Source organism: Lonchura striata, chromosome 1 (assembly GCF_046129695.1).
Source record: "Lonchura striata isolate bLonStr1 chromosome 1, bLonStr1.mat, whole genome shotgun sequence".
NCBI lineage: Eukaryota > Metazoa > Chordata > Aves > Passeriformes > Estrildidae > Lonchura > Lonchura striata.
Genome location: NC_134603.1, coordinates 10,117,648 through 10,138,677, shown reverse-complemented (window position 1 = coordinate 10,138,677; position 21,030 = coordinate 10,117,648). Strand labels below are relative to the sequence as shown.

Genomic DNA, 21,030 nt, shown 5'->3' with positions numbered 1-21,030 from the left:
ACACAGCTGCCAAAATACATGGTGGTTAATAATAACAGGGCTTGATGAATTGCTCGTCTATGTGTCAGCTGCTGTCATATTTACATTCAAACTGCTGTACAGACCATGTCTCATCAGCACTGACAGCCACAAAAAATAAGTTCTTGAAAAGTTCTACTCAAGCTTTGTCCGCAACATTTGTGTAGAACATATTTCAATAATCTATGTTAGCAGACTTCAGCCTTTAGGAGAACACAGAATTCAAGAGGCACATAGCTGTAAGCAGAAGTCATACCTTATTTAAGATAAATTTATAATCCAGCTTCCTGTTCATCTTCTTGAGAAAAATATCTCACCCATTTTAAAAAGCAGAACTTGCCTGCAACAAGTTTAATGTTTTAAATACACTTTTTTACAAACTATGCTAATAAACTTGATTAAAAGTGAGATAACAACAGAAAGCTGGTGAAAAACAAGTCTCATAGGTTTTATCAGCATTGCCATCACATCAGTGAGTTTCAGAGGAGGCACGAAGCACCATCTCAAGTATTGCATGTGTATGAACCAAGATCAGGCATTCCCACACAGCAAATTATTTCTGGTGTTTAGGGAGGAATAATACAGTCTCTTTCTTGGTATCAAAAACACTGACAGAATTCATTCCTGATTATTTAGCTAACTAATTTCCAATCAATCAGCTGCTTACTGCTTTCCTGAGTTACTAAAGAAGTAGAGGAAGAGTAACAAGGATGATTCCATTCTCTCTCCCCTCTCAGATATCCACTGAAGCAAGATTGCTGTTATCCAGTGTATGGAGGAATCTGTGCAATATGAGCTCTTTTCCACAAAGGAGTTGACCTAAATGTGATCACATCTGAATATGCCAAATATACTAATTAAGACCAAAAAACCCCCAAGTTAACAATTTTCCACTTACCTAGTCTTTGAGAAAATTCATAGAATTTCTTTAGTTTGCCTACTAGTGGAACAACTGCACCCCATGCCTTCTCCTGCAGCTTCTCATCATTTGGATGCTGTATGGCCTTAAATTAGAAAAAGAGAAGAGAAAAGTATGCTTGGATTTGGAATAACTGATACACTGCTGATAAAAGAACCCCAAACAGCAAAACACAAAAAACCAAAACACCTATGCAAGACAACTGTTTGAAGAGCTAATAATTAAAAATCTACCTACTAAGAAGTTTTCAGTTGAGAGACAAGCATGTACTAACCCATGTCTGCTCCAAAAAGGTCTAAAAATTTATGTTGAAAGTAAGCATCCTGAACAGGAAAACAACTTGGAGAGAGTATAAAGAAATGGTTAAAAATCAAATTACTCAGATAAGAAAATTTACATAACCAGACCCAGTTAATTAAAATTAACAACTTAACTTTGCTTACTCCAAGCAAAAAAAAAAAAAAAAAATAGTGATCAAAGCCTTATCTTAATGCTGATATCTATCACTAATTCCCAAATTTGCAAAGAAAAAAAATGCTGTGAAATTCAGGCTAACTATTACAGCAGGAACATTTAAGCATAATCAACAACATAAAGCACCACCAGCACACAGCATACACCACAGCTTTGAAGGATACATGTATAGACTTTGTCTTTACAGTAAACTCTCCAGACATATAATACCTTAAATTCAACCTCTCCAGTCAGCAACTGAAAATATACTAAGAAAACAGAAACAAAAATGCTCATAACTCTCCTGCAGCATTTTCACTGTCAACTTCTTGATTTCAAGAACTGTTTCAGTCAACTGTGGCTGTGGCTTGCAGCACACTCCTCTCTGGTCCTAGAGAGTTTCCTTCTTGCCATTTCTTCCTCCTCTCAGAGGAGTATCTCTCATTTCTCCATGGCATCTGCACACACACATTCCTACCTGATCCTACAGCCTGTCCCTGAACATGCTGCTTCCTTGAAGAACAAGTAAACTGTCTCCCCTCCAAAGGGTTGTGTGTGACACAGTCATCCTTCTTAAACCTACCTTAGCAATTCCATGGAGAGAAAAACTCTCAAAGCTGAATGGCTTGGAGTATCTCAAATTTCTATGGAGTGAACAGAGACTCCTCCTATCTAATACTATTTCTTAAGAATATGTTACAATGAGTAACTCCTTCTTTCATGAGCAAAGCAGCCCCCATGTGCAGGCCCCCAGCTGCATGTGAGGAAGAAAGGGGGTTGGGTGAATATTTATTCCACCCTGTACAGGAACTTTGCTGCTGTTCCAAACATCTACTTTAGTAAATAAAAGCCAATTAAAAGGGATTGAAAATGAGAGCCTTTTGTATTAGGATTACCAAACCAGGCTTCTCCAGTTACCATATAAGAGGATGTCAACACTACTCAGTATTGCACTGTAGTCACACCACACTCTTTCCAAACTCACTATCAACTCGAGATGAGCTTGTGTGGGAACACAAAGAAAAATCAATATTAGTAACACCCCAAAAACTCTGAGAAGCATCATTTGCTATTACATATGTGGATTAATATGACTGAAACAAGCAACATCTGTTTTGCTGTTAAAAAGAAACATTCCAGAGCAGAAGTTCAAGACAGTGATTTTAAAAGAAAACATGCTCTGCCAAAACAGCTCCTGCAAGCAAAGTTAAACCCCAGCAGTATTTGGTTAGGATCAGACAATGAACAACCACAGGCTGTGCACAATTGTAACGCTCTAGCTCACCTCTCGTATTTCATGGCCAGCTCCTCTATATGACTGCAAGTCTTCCAGTATTCCTTCTGCATCCTTTAACACTACATTCACCTGATTATAAATTTCCTTTTCAGATTCTGTAGGTTGGGCATCTAAACAGCAGAACATATTAAATGTATATATATTTATTTTTAACAACAACATGGAATTCAATAGGCACACCATCACCTATGGGACAAATTCTTCATGCAGCAACTCATCAAGAATTTTCATTCTCTGAAGAGCTACTACAATGTATAAGGAACTCCAAGAGACTAATTGTATTCATTTTAGTAGTCTCTTTATTTACCATCCCAAAAATTCACCTGGATTCTATCTTCTTGACTTTTTTAAAACTGAGCTGGGAGAAAAAATCCTGATGAGTTGTCTTTAACATATAATCTCACCTGGGGGTGCAGTAGAGGCTCACTGGAAGAAACTTAGAGCTCTCAAAAGACACGCTCACTGCAGATAGCACAGGAGGTATCCATGTCTATTATTATCTAGAACCACTGCATCAGATTATTTTTCATCTTGTCTGCCTCATCTTTAACTGCCTGGGGAAAGAGCCATATATTTTACTTCTAAATATATTTGATTCTTAAAAATTATTCCTTACTGCACTTATCGCACAATCAGAGCTGAGAACAAAAAGACCTAGTGTGAGCTTGTGAAGGGCTTTTTCTTTTTTGTCCCGTCTTTGAAGATATAAGCTGTTTTCCATTATCTTTTAATTAGCTAAGGTCTTCCCAAAAAGCATATTGGGTCGAAATTTCAAAAAGTTATATATACATATTTAAAGAAATGTGATTCTGTAAGAAGTATGTTTTGAGAAGAATCAACAAAATATTTTAACCTTTAAAAACAATCACCTAGGACAAGTATCTCAGACATGGTTTACCTGAAACAAATTCTTTTTCTTTTAAAATGATGATGGAAGCTATAAGGTTCCTTTTAGACTCATATTAAAAAAAAAAAAAAATGTTAGTTACTAAAGCTCTTACAAAAAAAATCCACTTCTCTGTTAACATGGGCAAAATGTGTTATGGAATAAATATCATTGCATTTTAGTCCATTATTTCCAATGCCAAAAAAGAGAGTATTAACAACAGATTCCTTTTTATAGGGACAGACAGAAACTATCTAAGGACAATATATCCTCATGACTTTGTGCAGTTTGAAGAGTCTGTAAAATGTCTTTTTTTTAGACATGCTTCCCATGGAAGTTAGGTACATCTTCACATTTGAAATAAAACTCACACATTATCTTAGTATTAGACACTAGAAAAACACAAGAAAAAACAAAGTTTCCATTAGGAGAAAATAAATTTCATATACATTGCCTATCTGGTTTTTGCTGTATTTTTTTTCATAATACCTCTAATTTTTATCGTTTAATGCATAAAGAGTGGGCATTATTAGCAAATATGCCTATATATAGACCTTGCAACAGTTTAACTAGTATTTTGAGAAACATCAAGAATTAGCACAGGTTAAAAAGAACCTGGTCACTCCTTTGAAAATAAATAAATAAAAGAGCACCACATTGATTAGGCATCGAGTAAAAGTGGCCAGTGCTTTTCAGATCATCACAAAGGTCGCATAATTTTGAAAGCTGCTGAAGACTGCTGTAAGAAATGAAGACAAAAAATGAGGGAAAAGAGCAGACAGGGAAGCACCAGCTGACTGGCAGCAGCTCATGCACGAACATGAAATGTTACAGTGAGATACAGACTAAGACGTGAAGCTCTGTAGCATTCCAGATTGTGCTGTTAAATAATGCAATCAAGACTTGTCACTTGGATTGTCTCACACTGAGAACATCTCCTGGCTATTTAATTTTTCATGCCATTTTTTTCTTTACCCTATGTAGCAAGGAGAGTTCATTTTTCAAGATTGGGAGGGGCAAAGCAGAAGGGGCCAAAAGAATTCCTGCTCCTCATTTCAAAATCCACCAACAAGCAGAACAGCTGTAGCACTATGACCCTCCATGTTTAGAACTGAAAATCATCTCCTAGATACAAATTTAGTGGTTTTCACTGGACAGCTGGCTAGGCAAATCAACACCATCATCACCTCTCTTAGTGTAGGATGTAAACAGCCAACTACTGTATTTCATTTCCTTAAAATGTCCCAGGTAACTTAAACCAATAGCAGATATTTAATTTGTTGGGACGGTGGGGTTTTTTAATTTGTTTGTTCTGATTATTACAAACTTCTAAACATCACTCTATTTGAAAACCAAATAGGTACTGAGTTATTTCTTTTCGTATGTATTTCATTTTTGATCAATCTAGTCCTCTCCAATAAAAGACATCTGTAAACCTGATTTGTCCCAACTCATTTCCTCTGCCATCTCTGAAAATGAGGTCAAATTTTAAAGGAAAATTTAAATTATTTTATAATCCCTTCACAAAACATTTAAGATGTTATTAGAACAGGGTTAAAATGCACAATATAAAAAACCTTCAGGGCCTAATGCTGGCTGACCCAGAGCAAACTTGGTTTATTTGTTTCCCAGTGCTGGTCAGGGCAATGTATTCTGGAAGCCCATCACAGGGAAGAAAGAGGGAGAGGTCCCTCTTCCTAAGCACTCTTGTCATCTTGAACAGATGGAAACAGCCTTCCCATACCATGGGAACAGCACCCCTCAGCATGTACCTGAGGGCTCAAGCTACAGGGCCTTCACCTGAGAATCACCAACTGTGGAACTCCTTTTCCCCAAGGTGGAGTGCACAGAGCAGGAAAGGGAGTTGCACTTCTGGAGTTACTCAGCTAAGAAAAAGCAGGCAGCAGTGCCAGGCATCAGAAGGATGAAGGAGATACACAATTTAATGGATTTCCCTTCTCCCCAGTCCATTTAAGGTCCTGCTACAAGGCTGTGCCTTGATCAGCAGTGCTTTCCATAGAAAGAACAAACCCAGTAAGCACATCACAGCTCACCCAGATGTTCTGAGGTTTGATATTGTGGCCACAGGAGCTGACCTGTGGTTATTCAGGGCAACTTTACTATTTTTAATGCAATAGTAAGAAAGACTGAGGTTCTGTAAGTACATTGGAGTTCATATTTAAATTAATTTGTGTTTAATCAGAATGTTACTGCACTAGATGCAATATACACAGAGTTCAGAATGCTCACACAGTAATGTATTAGAGACAGAAGAGGAGACTTGAAACAATATACAAACGCCGTTATGTGAACTAAATACTACAGAAGTGAGACAACATATTGCATGTGAGGAACACACACATTTAGTGACTATTAAAATAATATTTGGCTAGCCTATAGAACTAGTAGGGAGAGAAATTTGGGGTTAAAAGTTTACACTGCACAGCAAACTATTTAAGCTGAGATTTTTCCCAAGGAAGAACACATCAAGTCATCTGAAACTGTCTGGGATAAAACTCACAAACAAGGGGAAAAAAATGCCAGACTGCTGGAGATGAAATAATTTATTCATCTCTGTTGGCATTACTATGGAGAATGCTGTCTCTGTGGCTCCTCTGAAATCTGGCCAAGTCCTCTGGGATAATGCAAGATACTGCCAGTGCTAGCTCGATATCACCATCTCAAAGTACACTGTATTTTAGCTACTATTCAAATCAGAAAATTTGGAAAGGATATGCAACTGTGTAAAAGTTGAGCTGTAAGTTTCCCATATTTTAGGTGGCTTATTTATGTAATCAATATTGACCTGTGTGCTTTGCTCATGTTCTAATGGCACTGCACAGACTTTAAAAAAACACTCAGACAACTATTTGTTTCAAATAGGTAAGGTGAATGACCAAAGAAAGCATAAGCTTAATCAGTGCAGAGGCAAGGAAAAGCCTACAGCTCATCATAATTTTTGCATGGATTCTGATAGTCAGTCACACCAATCACTGGCATCTAGCACCCAGATAAACATCTGGGGAAAAATAATGGTTAGAAGTCTAAAATTTGAAGTTTCTAGCACTACAAAGCTTTATGAACATTAGGTTTTAGTTCTTTATGGTACTATGTAAAAAACATTGGAGCCTGCTCACATACATGGATTTAAGAACAAAAGACTTCAAGCCGTCTATTATTGAGTCAGGCGTAACACAGAATTGGCAAATTTGTTTTTAATACAGAGCTTATTTGTCCTTCCACACAAAAGCACAACATTAAGTATCACAAGATTAAGTGCCAAGTCTTGAAGAAAGATCTTGGCTGTGTCAAAGCCAAGATCCTGTCAAGGCAAGCTATCTGAAACAGAGGAGAAAGGAGCACGGATACACAGTATAGCAGCAGAAACAAATGCAGAACAGGGTCCAAAATGAACAAAGAACAGTCTAACAATTCAGCCATAATATAAGTCACCTAATTTGACTGTATATGAAAGCATTTCATGTCAGCAACCTGCTTACTCTCATGCCAAATCCTGTTCATGCTCAAAACATGCATTTTAAACCAAAACTGATAGCTAAAGAATCTGTATTTAAAAATAAAAAATGAGCAATTTTTACTGCAATTTATTTTAGAACTATGCCTCTTCTATCCAGCTGACGTGAATTTCATTTATTCCAGTTAAATTTTCAATATTTGCAGATTAAGCTGGAGCTTCACAACTCCAATGGCCTCATACATAAGTTCTCCCACTTGACCAAATTTTACCTAATATGATGATAATATGCGAGAATTGGTCTTAGGCAAATTTTGATTCCTAATTTTTGCACACAGGCCTTGATAATCTTCCCTTTATGAATAATTTGTATGGCTAGCATCTTCCAATAACAATGTATTCAGAAGAGACAAGTGATAAAAATCAACACAACAGGGTAAGAGTTTAGAGAAGCTGTAACTTCAAGTGTGATTAAAGCAAAACCATATTTCTTCAAGCATTTGTTTTCATATAAATAATATTAAAAACTGCTAATTTTTCATCAAACAACTGAAAAACAATTCAGGGGAAAAAAGATTTAATGCACCTCAAATTATCCATATCATAATACTTCATCAGTTTTTTTATTATGCTATTCCATTGTACTCTATTACATGGTCAAAATGTACTTAAACATTAATCTTCTTATTTAATGCTTGCTGGCTAAAGAAAGAGAACATCTCAAAAGAAAGTAATTAAACATGCATAGCAGAAGCCAGCAACACTTACCTGCCATTCTTAGGCTATACTGTATCATGCAACAAAAACCAAAAGCAGAAATACTGACATATGTGAACCTTCTAGAACAGCTGGCATTGATCAAACAAGCTACATGTCTCCTCTTTTCAAAATCAATTTCATCTCTATACACGTTGAGACTCCCTTTTAAGAAGCACGAGGTTAAATTTCAGTGCCAGATCCAGTAAGGTTCACATAAACCTTTAACGTGATGATGCTGGAGCTATGAATAGCTGCTGTGAGCCAGTCTGTGCATGCAGCATTAAGTCACATTGGAAGTGATGAGACTCAGGTTTCATTTCAGTTCTTCCTTTAAGGAGCATGGGACAAAACTCACAAATTTGAGTAAGTCAGTTGCAACTTCCATAAGTCTCCAAATAATTACAACTATTCTTAACATTTTGATTAAAAGTAGGCAAAATTTTGGATTAAAAAACAGAAACCAAATCAGGTTTCAACAGTCAAATGTAACTTGAAAACCCTTCCTGAAATAAAGATTTTACATTTTAGGACCTGAGGATATTTTAGAACAGGTTATTGCTTTCTACCAAAGTTTGCTGAACAACTATACATAGCTCAGGCATGCAAAGCAGTTAGAAGGATGGCAAAATGAAAACATACATTTAGTACAAGACAAATGCAGTCTACTGCAGGCAAAGAGTAATAGATATATAAAATCATCTTCTCACTTTCAAAATCAAGGAAAAAATTTGGCCCCTGCTCAAGGTCTGTGCATGTCAAAACTTTTAGAAGGTTCCCCATGTTAAGGTACCTGCCAAGACAAGAATGAGAGAAAAGAGAATTTTCTTTTTATAAGAAAGAACAGCCCAAATGTAGTTGATTGAAGCAGTGGGAAAAGAAGACCAGAGAGTTCCATCAGGTACGAACCCGTCCTTCAGGCTGGGTGAAGGGACATCCCCACCTCGAGGAGGCACAGCTGGTGACCCAGCAGTGCAGCTTTCCTGTAAGGAGTGACCGTGTCACCAACATCCTCGGAGCTGCCCCTTGGGGAAAGGGGCAGAATCCAAGCAAAGGCTTTGCCAGGGACTGCTCTGTCCCAGTACACCCTAGCACCAGTGTCCTGAGCAGGAGTACTGCCTTGAGGGCCAAGTACCAGATTTGAAAGCATTAGCCATGCTACATTTTAACCTGATGGGACAATAGAAGGAAAAGAGCTTTAATTTTGTCAGCCCTTATAATTGTGTCAGAAGGCCATTGTAGAAAACCACATCATGATACATCATTTCAGTGTGCAGAAAATGCTAACAGAGATATGCCACAGATTTTTTACACAAGGTGCTTAAAATATCTGTGAAACTCAGTTTCACTTCAGACTTTCAGATGTAAAAAAAAAAAAAAAAAAAATTACATTAACGGCACAATGAATGACCAAAGCAGGATCAGGAATGATTTAGCACCCACTCTTGTGTATGAGAGGATCACAGCGAACAACTGCTCAGCACAGATTACTATGGCATACTGACAGAATTTCTCATTTCATGATTATTTGATTTGCAGGCAGATGGATGGACATCACTGACCACAGAGACCCAAAATGACTAAGCACATGGAAAGAAAATTTACACAGCAGCATGATGGCGGCTTGGCTACTACTGGAGAGGGAAAAAAAAATAACAGAAAAACCACATGCAACTCTTCCAAATTCCAACTTTGCAACTGAGTCCCCTGGCCTTCACTGCAGCAGGTATAAGCAACCCTACTGTTACCATTTGAAATGCACCAGCTGTGAAGGGCTGAGAGACTTACTTTCAAAATCCAAGAAAAAATGTGCTGCATTGTGGTCTATGTCCCTGGTTAGCACCTTAATGAGATTACCCATGCCAGCAAACCTAAAAATAAAAATGGCAAAATAATTTAGTTCCAATAATCATTTCCTATTTTAAGTACACGCCTGGGTCTCACTGGAGAAGGGCTCCCATTGCATTTTGCATTCTGGATTCACTTCCGATGGGGAGCATAACCTGTGCACAGTACAGTGCATTTCCATGTTCCTTCTTAGAGAGCAGTGATTGTTGAAAAACTGGAAAAGTTATAATCTTTCACAAAAATAAAGATGTGAATTACTGGCTCTTCATCTCTGTGTAATACATGTGACCTATGATGACTGAGAAATTGTTTTGCGTAACTGCAGCACTCAGTGTCAGACAAACCCATTATTGTTTAGGACAAAAGGAATCTCAAATGGAACTGGTGTCATTATAGCACTTTTTTACTACCTCACTGTAATCAAAAACAGATTTCAGAAAGCCTCTCAGCAGTAGTCATCTGTGGCCAATGAACAGTTTTCCCATTAAATCACAGAGTTACAAGTAAAACTAGACTTTCCCAAAACCAGGAGAAAAATCAAGTTTCAACAGTTCTTCTTATGTTTGCTGTCACATCCCAGCTAAAAGAAATGAAAAGTGGAAGAAAAATTAAATAGTTGTTAGATTACTTGAGATCAGGTAAATTATCAAAACAGTTTCAAATGTTACCACAAGTCTCAGAAATCAATACCTGCAGCAGGAGTATGAAAACTGCATTTCATAACAAAGCAGCCTTTTCATTAACATTCCCATGTTTTACAGTGGTTGAAAATCTACCCACTAACCACTGCTCTGAAATGCCAAGAGCTCACTAGAGTGCTGCTGCAAGACAAGCAAGACACACCCAAAAATCTCAACACAAATTATTTAAGAACAAGCCATGAACAATCTGACATTTGAATTCAAGCACAAAAAAACATTTAAAAAATCAACTTTCAAATTAGTCTAACGATACCAACAAACAAGTATATCCTCTATTTTTCCTGATTTTTTCTTTTACTGAAGAATAATGTTCACCTGGAGGTAAGATAACATGACACCAAGAATCATTACTAAGAGTCAAGGAAACTGAAAAAATGTGAACTCAAAACAAATTTTTTGGCAAAACAAATTTTCAGAACCTGGGCTGACAGAATTTCTTGGTCAAACTAAGAACAGCATACAATTTATTTTGTGGGATCTGCAAGATTCAGCAACCAGACAAAGCTTGAGAAGGAAGGGGCAATTAATCCCAAACTGCTGAAAATAACCCAAGTCTTTGCTCTAACTTCTACAGAATGACCAAATGAATCCAGACTTTCAGCACTATGACGTGGAGTGTAACCCAGGTGATCACAGAGGACTCTACACACAGCATCATCAGGAGGTGTGCACTGGCTTTTTCATGTGTTCAATCTTCTCCTTGAAACTCAAGGAAATGCAAGACCTGCTTCCCAACAACAAACTTATTTCCCAGGAATTCAGATCAGACTTCTCAGCCTGTGAGAAGCACCTATTAAGTCAAGGAATTTTTAAATTAGGGCATTCAGCTGAGGGACTCTTCTTGAAAACTAATCCACTAAAACATGGTTCTTCAAAGAGGCAGCTTTTCCAGGACCTCCTATCCCATAGCATGGCAAACTCTTTTAAAACTACAAGTGCACCAATGCTGTGTAAACACACAACAGTAGAAAGTGGAATAATTACTTTTCCGTATCTCTCAAGTGTGTTCTGCAACACAGGACTGAATAAGACACTTTGTATTTCAGTCTTCCAGATTATGAATGTTCTTCTTGTTGGGGAGCAGACAGAGGCATCCTTAAACAAATATTTTCAACAGGGCCAATAAAAAAACATAAGTAAAGCTGCTTAATGGTGACCCAGTTTACAGATTCAGATTTAAAAACCAAACCTCAATCTCAGAACAGCATATTACATATTTCAATTCCAGCATTAACATCAAGCAGCACACATGTAGCAGTGAATAGTGATAATGGCCTAAAGAGAATTCCTGTACCTGCAATTACGGCTGTGCTTCAGCTGCACCATCCCCTCCTCCAACAAAATATTCTCCATATCTCAAAAAAAGTCTCTGTGTAGGTTTTGCCTTTTCTTTTGATATTAACCAGACTCCAAAGGAGTTTACAGGCTCATGCACATGGCTTAAATATTGGATAACATTACTTGTGAAGGTCAGAGAAGGGGCATGCTTATAGGGTTGAAATATTTTGAAGCTAAGTTCACAGAAGAGCATGGAGGCACTGCAGAACAGATTGTTTCACTGAGCACCTACCACCTCCTAATATGAGTAGGGAGTTGGGGATTCAGTTTTGCAGTACAAATACCTTCATCCCTCAAGAAAGAATATATGGTTTCTTTTCCAGGAGTTAATAATAAAAGCTTTGGCACTACAATGGAACAGTCAATGTGATATTCAAGCAGAAGATGCAACTGATCTAAAGGTAACAGGTCAGTGAAGGGCCTCCCTGAGCAAAGGAGAGAAATTGATGATAACAGATTAATTCAACTATGACAGCAGCAAGATGACAAGATGTGCTATAGGAATGTATTTCAATTTACATGAACACAAAGCTGCTTGAACACTTTCATAATTAAGTTCACAACTCAAACTTCTCACTTTGTGTGTTCATTGTACTGAAAAAATCTTTATAAATTTTAGTCACATCAGAGCTCTGCACACAAGATGTGCAATCACATTTGCTTTCTTAACAGCAAAACAGTCACTGTATATTCAGGTTTTATGGAGTGCACGGAAATCTAGCTGAAACTGGACAAACCCAGTATTTCTGAAATTTGAATCAAGAGGCACTGTACATTTACTCAAGGATCTCGGGCCTCCTTAAAACTGAAAAACCTCCTCTGTTTTAAGAACTCTAAAGACAGCCATTTCTCCCAGCTGCAATCCAAAAAGACTTTAAGCTACGAAGAGCTTGAAAACTCAATTTAGATAGATATTGAGAAGATATAATTTCTCAAGCACTTTTTTGGAGTATGCTTTCTCTCAGCTTAGCATTCCAGGTAATGAATGCAAGAGCCAAAAGTCAGAATCTGCTCTTCTGGCAAAGCTAAGCACTTCCTTCTTGAGCTCTGAAATGACCTTTTAGAAACAAGGCCATGGTGCCCTCTGTGGAACTTCCCAGATTCATGGAAGCAGCTGGAGGTCAATATGCCACAGCTAAGGTTAGATAGCCCATCACTTTTGAACATTATTTTCCTTCATAAGTTAGCAGCAGGCAGAGCTGACCTGCTGTACTCAGAGGGAACACTGCAGAGAGGAAAATGAAATCTGACCTTTTGAGAAGGTGCTGTGTAAGCAGAACACCTGGACCAATCTAGAGTAAAGCAACCTAGCTCAAAGATGCAACAGGCCCCAGACAGATTAAAAAAAAGATTTACCAGAGATTCTTGTTTTGTTCAAGATGCACCATCCCCTCCTCTGACAAAATATTCTCCATATCACAAAAAAAAGCCTCTGTGCAATTTTTCTGGGTCCAAAACTTATGAAAGAACTGAACATATGAAAGACTAGAGAGCTAATGGATCTAATACTAAAGATGATGACAATTTACACATAGCATGAGACGCAGCCTACAAATCTAGCTATTAACATTTAGCTTCAGTGACCTCTTCTGATAGTTGATGCCTTGTAAAATCATCACCAGCAGGAAAATTTTGGTAGTTCTGTGAATTATGCTGGTAATTAACCACATAGTGGCATGCTCAGCTAGTACCAATTTACCAAGCTCTCTTACAGTTTCCTTGCAAATCCACAACTTCATCTGAAGTAAGTAAAATTACTAGTTTAGAAAGCCAGATGTGGTTCCAGTTAGGTAACCCTGACACCAAGCTTCCATTGACTAGTGAAGAACACTCCCAGCACTCACTGCACTCTTCTTGAGCATGTTGCCACATCAATCAGCTCCAGTTCCAGAAAGACAAAAGCCTGTATGAATACCAAAGCCATCAGCAAGACCTACTGTTGATTTTGATGTCCAGTAGCTAGGGTTTGTTTTGGAGCTGAATAGCTGATTCAGTGCACTGACTGAAGGTGACCTCTGTGAGTGCTAAACCACCTTTCCACCCACAACTCTTCCAGCACAAATGGAAAAAAATGCACACTGAAGCTGTAATCCTTATCAAGAAGACTTCTGCATATTGCAATCACTAACATCAAAATATTCACATGTCCAGCCTGAAGTACACTTTAGGTCACTATTTATTTGTTTTTCCACAGCTACAGAGTATCAACCTCTATCCAGTTTTATTTGGCATCCTCATTCAGAACACAGTACAATTTCTCTCCCAGAAGTACTACTGATTTTAAAAATGTATAGTGCAGTGCCCAGAGGCAACTCATTAGGTAAACTAACAGCCTAAGACTCAGTAAAAGCACACATTTCAGCCACTGAAGTTTTCTCCTGCTACAAATTTAACATCACGAGATCAGAGCAGAACAAAACCACTAGTTTCTGTCCAAAAACTGACTGTCCCTATGAGGCTGCTCAGAATCCCTGCTGGCATGCTCTGCACTCCAGCACAACACTTGAGCCACATGGAGCAGGTTATGGGAAATGGGAGCACAAGCCAGGAACATGGCTTAAACTTGACCTACTTGCAGAGGAAGACATACGGAATGCCACATTGGATTAGGATGATTTGGCCCATTACAGCCTTATGGGGTTGTATGATGCTGCGTGCAGAGTCCTGATCAGACAAGCGGAAAGCAAAGGCATATTTTCCAAACAAGCCTTGCACGCATGCCCTTCCTGTGGAAAACATCCCCGACACATTACAGTGCCCCCCACCCCCTGGGCTGAGCCCAGGGGAAATGGAATAGAAATACTCAATGCAAGTAAATTCATCTCAGCACCAAAGAAAGTTCCCCTCTCACACCTGGAAGAAAAACTGCATTAACAAAGATGTTGCTTGCAACTGGTGAGCAGCTGCAGAACTTTCATTATAGGTAAACCACTACAAAGGTGTTCATAAGTGATATTTTCTAATTTTTTTTGTTCTATTGTATAAATAATATGCTTTCAAAAGAGTTAAAAAAAAAGTTAAATACATTAAAAAATTTGTTTGTGGTCCCTGAAGAAAATCTGCTTTAAGAGAACATCAGCTTATCTTTTGGACATGTATAGGCTATTTCCAGTACTAAAATCCACAGTATGAAAACTGCACTCCCTGAAAATCTCATATGTAGTTAAGCACATCACTATATGGAAAGCATATCCAATGAAGAACAAAGATTTTGTTCCAGGGATTTGACTTTTAAATTTTCATTTGGTTATGTAAGTGTGGCATAAACCTCCAATTCAGAGATACTTTTGGCAAAATAGGAAGCAAAAAACATGCATAGCATTAGAAGTCTAGCATTAGAGTGGAATACCACCATGTTATAACACTTGCAGTGTTACTACATAAACAAAACACTGTACGTCTCCCTGTACTGTTTTTTCTAGAAGGATAATCCTATCAGCCTGTTTCAAGGCTTATTGAACAGTATCTAGCCATGAACAGGAAGAAGGATAAAAAAAAAAAAAAGAGAGAAGCAAAAAGAAATGAGGCAGCAGATAGGTGTCTGCTCACATCAGCTGAATCCAAGGCAGCCCTTAGCAACACATGGCATCACAGCCTGGCAGCCTATGGGAGCTCCTGTGCCTTTCTCTGCCAATGGAGCAGCAAAGCTCCACAGCCAGTGAGGACACTTCTGCCCTCAGCCTGAAATGCTAGACTGCTGCAGAGATGGAGACAGGCTGGTGAAATGCACTGCAGGAATCACTCTCTGATGGCTGCAACATTCTCCCTGGATACAAACATGTTTTTCCTAGACTAATGCATATTTATTTATCTTCTGAATAGTGCTTGAGCAGCAGAGATGCCTTCTGACACAGTCTAATTTAATCTATTATTTCAGTGGTTTTTTTAAGTAATAAGGATAATCTTCCATGATACAAAATCCCTAAGTAATGTCATACATACTAGAAAAAAAATAGAGTCAATATTTTAAAAATAGTAGCTATCACTCATTATCACCAGTAGATTTAGGAAGGAGAAGCTTTAGGAGGTAAGTGCCATTAGCTTGAAGCAAGTTATATTTTGGATAAGCTGGTTTCATATTCAGGATTCGTCACAGCTCTAGTAACATCACTAATATTAAAGGTACCAGCTCAAATTATGTCACCTGTGTAAATCTGCTGAATCAAACGACACATGAGTGAAGTGCCAGAGCCACCCCCAGTTCTGCAAAAAACACAGTTTTCCTTCATTGATGGACAAGTTTTTCAAGCAAGCATTAAGATTTCAGCAGTTTTTACAGACAGTTTTGGGACAGAGCTCCCAGTCCAAACCCACGCCCAGACCTGCAACACGGCTCTGCACTGCTGACACCCAGTGGCCACAAACCATGGACTGAAAACCAACCACAAGAAGAGTAAAATACATGAAGGCTAAAAATTCCCCTCCAAACCCCCTAAAACAGCCTGTATATTGGGGCTTCAATCATTAGCATCTTATCTGAAAACAAATTATACAGTCAGATAGGAAATGTTTTTGTACAGGAAAGTAAGTATTCAGACTACTGAAGAGCTGTTTGAAGCTGCCTCTGATGTCAATTCATTTGGCTAAACTGACTTTGATACAATAACCTGTTTTAGCTGCAGTTGTTTTGGTTTTTTGTTTTTTTGGGATCACACATCATCAATAAAGCCTCCTTTAGAACAAAACTGAATTCAAAACTTGTCATATCAGGAGGATGGAGGTCTGCCAGGGAAAACAGGCTAGTGAATAGACTCGCATTCCTCAAAACCAGAATTGTAAAGTATGGTCAGAGGAGTGTTTATTCAGTCCATTTTTTCTCTTAGAGGAAACCAAGGGAAAGGCACTGAAGAACACACAGTTTCTTTAGAAGTAGTCGTAGAGCCTTGTTAATTTGGGAACATTTTAGTGGTACAGCTGACACTGAATAATGTATTTGACAGGGGCTACAATAAAATAACTAAGCATGCTCACCAAAGCCTGGAATAAACCCAATTTGTCTGGAAGAATTACGCTTGTTTTTAAAACAGAACTTGTATTGAATAGGGCAGAGACTATGCTCCAGAAATCTGCTCTGATTTACTCTTCAACAAATAACTGCACAATTTTTCCAAGCGTGAACCTGGGGTTAAAAAATAATTAATTACGCTTTCCTTTTTCAAAAGGACACAAGCCCAACACGCTTTGGCTTAATTCTGCAAAATGCTCTTTTTAATTCCGTGACATCGCAGCCATGGGGAAAACGTACATTTTCCATTCAGTTCAGGGACACTTCCACTGGAGGGCAGTTCACACTCTGCTCTCTCCTTCAGCGCCGGGGAGTACAGAGCCAGCTCATGAGTTTCTCGTGATCTTTTTCAAGCCCCTGACTACAGTCCCTCATAATTATTCTTACAATTACACAGTAATTCTATTCCCAGGTAAATGGGAAATCACCGGACAAGACGGAACGCTGCCACTGCAGCGCGGCGATTCCCCGGCAGGGGGCGCCGCCCCCCCGCTGGATCGGCCGGAGCCAGGGAAGCGGGAGCAGCGCCCGAGGGATCCCGGCCGCTGCCAGTACACGGGGAGCGTTTTTATTAGGACATAAAGACACAAAAAAACCCCGTTCAGTAAGAGCTGCGGCAGATTTACACTTTTTATATTCTTTTACACAAAAACTGCTCACTCTATGAAAGATGACATGCCTTTAGAACTATGTGTTATACTACCACATTACTAAGAAAGTTTCATATTTCCAGGATGTCAGCCTATAATTTAAGAACCCTCAACCTCTCATCTCCAAAAAAAAAACCAAGCCAAACAATAATTTGTATGATAAAGTCCTTCTCCTGCCAATCACATCTGTATAACGAAAAAAAGCAAAACCCCAACCAGAAAAAAAAAAAAGACCAAAAACCCCAAAACCAAATCTGCAAGTTTTATCTAAATGCTAAAAAAAGAAGTATGTTTTCAGTTCCTAATTTCTTAACTAGTCCAGTTGATGTGCCATTTTCCAGTTGTTATTTCACATGAGAAACAGCACTCCTCTTCCAGCCTAGTTTGATTTGGAAATGGTTTCCTTTCAGAGGAGCTGAATTCCCATCTATCAGACTGCCACACGTGTCACTACCAGAGCTGGGTGAAGCTGCACTGAGGATCCCACAGCCAGTGCTGCCATCTAATGCACCAGGACAAGTACAAGCACCCACATCGCTCTGCAACACTCAGGTAAAATAATAGAGTTCAGTTCCAAAATGTTGCATCCCTTCAGTGCCTTGACTTGCAACCCTGCACTAACGATGCCATGACAAATTACCTCGTCATCAAGCTGATGGATATAAATAGCCATTAACATATTCCATTTCAAGGGACTTCTACTGGAATGTCACAGTGCTAAACCACAAACCTTGTGTGCATGAACCTGACACTGTCCATCTGAGAATTCAGTTCAGTGACACAGCAGCTCTGAAGTATCAAGGAGGAAAGGAAGGCCTGTGGCCTTCCAAGTGATGGAGCTGGAAGGACAGGTTTCCCTATTTCAGGACAGCTTTCTGAGTATTCTGTGGACTTTCCTTTTCTGAGACACCAGTCAGACACAGTATGTTTGCAGGATACAGAAGGCTAATGAAGCACATCAAGATGATGATGGTACAACAGAGGATGAGTAGTACGAAGATGCTCCTTCCCATCCCATCTGTTTTCAGAAACAGTAACAAATAGATAGGCATTAGGCAGGGAAGAGGGATAAAACTGGTCTTTACATGGTTGTTTATTTATTTGAAGTTTCAAATGCAACTAATTTCAAGATCAAGGACCTATAGCCATTTTTGTCACATCCAGTTACTTCTTCAGAGCCCCTCAAAACACATACCACCAACTACTTTTACTGAACCTGGATAGTTTTTCTTGTTGGAAAGCAAGTGTTAAAAAACTCCCAACTAAATTAAAAAAAAAAAAAAAAACACACCTGACCTGACTGGTCCAGATTTCTCTAGTTGTGCAAATATGTTAACCTTTTTATCCCATTTTCCATTTCTCCCATCATCTCAAATTTTATTTTAACCTTAAAATCAAACTAAAGGTACCCAGTAAGGTTAAGATATAAGACAATTAATTCTCATCTTTCTGTTGGAAATATGGAGAAACATTTGCTATTCTTCAATGATATCATACACTGAAATCCATTAAGATCACTAACAAATATACAGAATATCATGCAGAGTAATGATTTTCTGCAGTGGTCTACCTGTGAATTCCACAAGTCCAGCTCATCTCATCTTACAAGAAGTTTTCAGCAGTTCCTGGGGAAAACCAGGTACATAGGCAGAATGGAAAGACATTAAAAATACTGAACACCTTTAATAATCACATGTGGCTCTAAAAAATACTCCACCTGAAAATACATACTAGAACCACAAATATCCCTTCTCCTACTATTCCTTAAGCAGCTGCTCACACAAAGGTTTAGATTTTTAACCTATTCAACAGCAACATCTAGGTTCAGCTTGCCCCATTCTTTAAAGCTTAACCAAACTCTCCCAGTCCTCAGTTCCTTACTTTCCATGTTGCTTAGGTAGGGTTTGCCAGTCCTTCCCAACTCTGAACACTGCTGATTCCCTGATGGCTTATGATGCTGTCAAGCATCTGGCAGCTAACTTTGTCTTGGCAGATCTGGTGAAGTTGAAAGCATCAGAAGCCTGACACCCTTGCTTCTGCTGAAGTGGACACCATTATCTTGACTTACAAACATTCTCCCTTCAATACCTGAAACACTCTTGGTTCACAGTTTTTTCAAAGAAAACAGAAGTTATTTGCCACATGCTGTAGTCATTTGCTGGATAGCATTCTTCTTCCTGCAGGCAGTATCATTCCCAGCAATGCAGTCTGAGTTTTCCTAGCTTTTCTGGATGATTTTCACCTTCCTAAGCAAAAGCAGCACTGCCCTAGTAGAGGAATAAGTGGAGGTTGTGGAAGGATGTGCAAAATCAAGTGCATACATGCAGAGAGAAGAAAGATGATGATCCTGGAGCCTGGACTTGCATAGAGGGACCATGGTCTGACTCACTTCAGTGACTTTTATAATGTTTAATTTGTAAATGCACACAGTGCTGTAAATTAAACGTCTGCACTAGTTTCAGCTGCAGCTTTAACAATACCCTCAAGGACTTTGTAAGTAAAGCTATTACAGAAAAAAGGTACTACTGCTACTCCCCCAGGGCCTGTGGAGGACCCTGCACCAGAGCAGGTGGATGCCCAAAGGAGGCTGAGAACCTGTGGGAAGCCCATGATGGACCCATGGGCCTCCTGGCAGGACCTGTGGGGGACCCACACTGGAGCAGCCTGGTCCTGCAGGACTGCACCCCACAGAAGGGACCAACACTGGAGCAGTCTGTGAAGAACTGTTGCCCTTGGGAAGGACTCGTGTTGGAAAAGTTTCTGGAGGATAGTGTCCTGTGGGAGGGACATCCCACATTGGAACAGGGAAGGGCTCCTCTCCCTGAGGAGGAAGCAGCAGCAGCAACAGCCTGTGATGCTCTGATTGTAACCCCCATTCCTCACCTCCCCTGACTGAGCAGAGGGGTGAAGTAAAGAACTGGGGATAAAGCTAAGCCTAGTAAGGAAGGAGGAGTGGGGGGAAGGAGCTCTAAATCAAATGGTAATAAATTCAACTAATTATCCTAAGCCGAGTCTGTTTTGTCCATGACAGTAACTGGTGAAGGATCTCCCCCACCCTTATCTCAATCCATGAGCTTTTTGTAGTATTTTGTCTCCCTTCTCCAACTCAGAAGGCTTTGGCGGGCACCTGGTATCTAGCCTGGAGTAACCCTCAACACAAATCCATTTAAGCAACCCCCCAGAATTCAATGGCTTTTTGATGATTAATCAAAAACAGAAGAAAAATAAATCCTACCTCACATTTGGTACCATTACCTTCCCAATGTGACAGAAGATTAATAGCTGTGCTGGCAAAGCACAATAAACATGAAGTATAACACAGACACTCTATGAAGTAGCTTAGATGACAAGCAGCAGGTTATAAAACCAAGAGCTAAAACCTTCACATGAGCATGTGCTACCTCTTCAGTCCCACAAGCTGGTTCAGAGTACTGGTTTCTGGCATAAGGGATCTGGTTCAGTTACACAGTAGCTTTACTAAAAAGACAGAGAGAAAAACCACCAAAACATTATCTCCCCATTCAAATAGTTCAAGAAGTTGCACAGTTTTCTAGGGTAAGTTCACACAAATGGCCAAACCACTTTGTGTGTAATGGAAATGCCTTTTTTGAAGTAATGACACTTCACATCACTCTGGTGAAAAATTTTCAAAATCAGCCTCACCAGGCTCTGTGGTTAGGCCCT

The 21,030-nt window shown here is 39.1% G+C and overlaps 1 protein-coding gene across 7 annotated transcripts in view; it reads right to left on the bottom strand.

Moving 5' to 3' along the window:
• Positions 1-21,030, bottom strand: part of CYRIB (CYFIP related Rac1 interactor B) — a 95,667-nt gene that overhangs the window by 8,462 nt on the left and 66,175 nt on the right. For 4 of the 7 annotated variants that reach the window (XM_021542351.2, XM_021542356.3, XM_021542352.3 and 1 more), the window contains 3 exons: positions 8,515-8,597; positions 2,676-2,797; positions 917-1,022 (listed from right to left, as the gene is read on the bottom strand). In XM_021542351.2, the coding sequence (XP_021398026.1) occupies positions 917-1,022; positions 2,676-2,797; positions 8,515-8,587 (301 nt within the window). In that variant the 5' untranslated portion in view covers positions 8,588-8,597. Of the gene's footprint in view, positions 1-916; positions 1,023-2,675; positions 2,798-8,514; positions 8,598-9,592; positions 9,679-17,832; positions 17,840-21,030 lie in introns of those variants that run through there. The other 3 variants (XM_077782073.1, XM_021542358.3, XM_021542354.3) reach the window with 3 other exon arrangements.